Source organism: Aplysia californica, unplaced genomic scaffold, assembly GCF_000002075.1.
Source record: "Aplysia californica isolate F4 #8 unplaced genomic scaffold, AplCal3.0 scaffold00743, whole genome shotgun sequence".
Taxonomy (NCBI): domain Eukaryota; kingdom Metazoa; phylum Mollusca; class Gastropoda; order Aplysiida; family Aplysiidae; genus Aplysia; species Aplysia californica.
Window position 1 is genome coordinate 210,502 of NW_004798013.1, and position 3,684 is coordinate 214,185.

At 40.8% G+C, this 3,684-nt stretch overlaps 1 protein-coding gene across 1 annotated transcript in view; it reads left to right on the top strand.

The window, feature by feature from the left end:
• The first annotated feature begins 742 nt into the window (after nucleotides 1-742).
• Nucleotides 743-3,684, top strand: part of LOC101856610 (degenerin unc-8) — a 12,371-nt gene continuing 9,429 nt past the window's right edge. Inside the window, exon 1 of the mRNA XM_005109024.3 lies at nucleotides 743-816. Within this exon, the coding sequence (XP_005109081.2) occupies nucleotides 790-816 (27 nt within the window). The 5' untranslated portion in view covers nucleotides 743-789. The remainder of the gene's footprint in view (nucleotides 817-3,684) is intronic.

A 3,684-nucleotide genomic window follows, 5' to 3' on the forward strand; every position in this document is an offset into this window, starting at 1 on the left:
TTGAAGCAGTCTTCCTCCTAGATAATCTACAATCTCTAAAAATAAAGGGTGATTAAAAAAGAATGCGGTCCAGTGTGTTGATTGTAGCTGTTATTCGATCTTTCATGTCATCATGCTGGATGGAAGTGGTGGAACATAAACTTTGTCTTTAACATACCCCTATCAGAAATGGCTATTCACTTTACTGCACGCAGATTGGAATGACTTCATATTTCAACATGGTGGAACACCGCGCCATTGGCCTCTCCAGGTTCGAGTTTATCCGAATGAAAACGTTCCACAGCGGTGGATTGGCAGCTAAAGCGCTTAAGATCTCGCTCTCTGCGCTTGGCCTGCCGGATGCCCGGACCTCACCTTGTGTGACTTTTTTGTGGGGGTATGTTAAAAAATGTATGTTCCGCCACTTCCAGCAAATATCAATGACATGAAAGATCGAATAGCTCAGCAGCTACAATCAACATGGTGAACCGAGACATCCTGAGGCTTGTTTGGGAGGATTTTTCATATCGGCTTGATGCTGTTCGTGCTGCCGGTGATGGCCTCATTGAGCACTTGTAAAGCATGAAATAAAAAGTTGAAGGTACATACAACACATTTGCCCAAGCTAGAGGTTTTTGTCGTTTTTCGTTTTTGAAATATCGCGTGATGGTTTGGGCGTATTCTTTTTTTAATCACCCTGTAAATTGATGTAGGCCTAAAACACTAACAACTATTACTATTGTTACTTTCAAGGACATCCCAATGACTGACCTGTCACAACTGCGTGGATTGGGCTATACGCTAGAAGAGATGCTTCTCGGCTGCAGGTATAATGATGTAAGTCGTCCTTTTTTGTCTTGTGTGCTCTTTCTTACGGGAGCCATAACAATGATCTTATTAGTTCCAGACAATCCTTGTTGACTATGGAAATGTGAGCAAGTAAGTCCAATGATATTTCAACACTGAGATGAAACAACAAGAAAATTAATGCTTTTGAAGAGCCATGATAAGATATATTTGTTTGAATCGATCATAATTTAAAAAATTGTCACCTGTTCTAGCCGCCCCTCCCCTCTCTCCCATGCTAATTTGGGCGGAAAAGCGCGGGGAGGGGGGGGGAGCGGATTTGTGTGTTTGTAGGTGTGTGTGGGGGGTGGGGGGTGGGGGGTGGGGTTAGGGCAAACATTTTTTCCGCAATCCACACTAAGAGAGACCAAATTTCGAAACATCGGTCCCGTTTCCATTAGGAAAAACAAAGCAAAACAAAAAATAATATATAAATAAACCCCAAAATCACAAGGGGGCCACTTCTAATTGGTGGCATTATCAAAATAAAGGTTAAGTTTTATATATATATATACATTGTCCTATTCTGGCCAAAGATCTGACAATAATTAGAGAGGCTGTACGCTTACCACGGAATTGAGATTGTTTCAGAATGTTATCAGGTGTACTGGGTGCATCTTTTGCTATTGACGAGGAATTTGCGCTATACATGTGAAGCATCGTTGTGAAAAATAATGAAATCGCCCCCCCAAGTATTTTTCCACTGGTTTGTTAAATTTGGTTAGTTTTCTGTTTGTTTTGTTTTCATGTCTATTTGAAGGCACACTTCTGCGAAGATTTTACTTTAAAAAAAACCATCGTTTAAAGGCACCCAAAAAATGTAAAGTTTTATTTCCAACGGACTCTCAAGTTATGGAAGTTACGGATTTTGGCGGCTATTTTCTTGGTATTTCACCTACGAAACCAGGCACCCCACCCCCTTCCTCTACATTCTTCAATTGAAACTGTCCTGGAATTCTATTCAATATAGATGGGCAATTTCTTAATCTAATGTAAGACAAATGAACAAGCTTTAAGATATTACTATTAAGTCCACATGCCTAAAAATGGCGAGCGCCTGATTCCACCGCATCTTTCCACAAATGCTATCTACTATGTGGCTTGAGTGAAGATTGGGCGCAGCATTTTTTACTACAGCGTCGGTCGGGCAATTGTCGACAAATATTCCTTCATGTGACCACTGCCCGTTCTCCTATACACCGTTGGAGATCTGTTTTAGAGCGAGGAAAAAAATTCGGGACGTAAACAAGATTTTCCCCCTAGAATACATTTCTTGATACAAGTTTTGCCACTGAAAATGTCATTGGTGAGCAGTGACGTAAGCTATAATATACGTTTGCAAAATCTGTGTTAGAAGCAGGAAGTGATCTGAACGATCCCATTTGTAGCGTGCCGGAGATTTATGATATTTTATAACAATTGAGGATGAATAGTTTTTTTAAATATATTTAGCCTTAGTTGTTGAGGGAAAATATGATTAAGTTAAAACAAAATAGTACAAACTGCTGTGCAAAATATGGGCGTCATTGATTTCTTGCATCCTGCCCTCCTTCTTCTTGCATGCAAGCTCTACGGCTTTTTTGTTGTAGAATGGGAGATCCATAATATGCAAAAACATATTTTCTCCACGTTCCTTTCTTCCCCTCCCCCACCCGCTCCCGGCGTTCTACACACACACACACACACACACACACACACACACACACACACTCTCTCTCTCTCTCTCTCTCTCTCTCTCTCTCTCTCCTCATTTTATACCTCTACATTCGCCATCCCCACCCCCTTCCCAACTCACACACACAAACTGTAAACATTTTAATATAAAGTTAAAGAGGTAAAATATGGTAGTGTCCAGAAACAAAATTATGATTAATGCATGATGGAAGATACTGAGTTAATAGAAACGGACTTGAACGGCATAGAAACACTACTAGAGTCTATGCTAGAAAACAAACTGAACGTGAGAAGCGCAATAAACTGCTGGCCAAGGCCTCCGCTCCTTTTTAACCAAAGACTTTTACTTTCTACACACCCACACGCAATATCGACGTGCACTCGTGTGGTCTATAATTTGTTTGTTTTTGGTTGTGGCAGGGGGTTAGGCCTATAGGCGAATAACTTTAGCTACCCATTTCACTAGGGGGTTAAAAATTGCAACAGAAATGATTTTGGTGTCGTTAGAACCAGAAAACCTTGCTCTATAACATACTAAAAATGGGCACAAATCGGAGTGGAGGAAATTTGTTAAAAAAGCCCTTGAATGTGCAATTATTGATAGAGTATCTAACTATCTAATATCGATACGAAATTATTATAGTATCGCGAGCTATATCTCACACACACATTAACCCAGGCACGGTTCGTCCATTGAGCACAGTCGTGCAGTGCCGCCCAAAATTTTGATGTTCTATTACGTAAAACACATACAATAATAAAATAAAAGACTCCAGAAACAAACACTAGCCAAATATTGTATCAAAATACGTTTCTCAACGGCGCCGTAACTGTTATTTCTGTGTCTATAGCGCCGTAAAACATCGACTATGCCATGCCAAAGTTCATGCGCTGTATCTAAGCGTAGCAGGATTCAATAGTGGAAAGCTGACCTATAAATCTCTCTTTGAGATAACCCAAGCGATGACGACACTCGTAGCGAGTTTGGCGGTACATTAACATTAATAAGACGGCACATCTCTAATGTGCTCCTGCCGAATAGTGCCTAAACATAGCCCACAGTAGGCAGTCTAAAAATAAACGCGATAGACTGTGCACTAGGCTATTCTATGCCAAAATTATGTCAGCCCCGGAGCAATCCAGCGGAGTGCTCAAGTGAATTGTGATTGGTTCATTGTCTTGCCG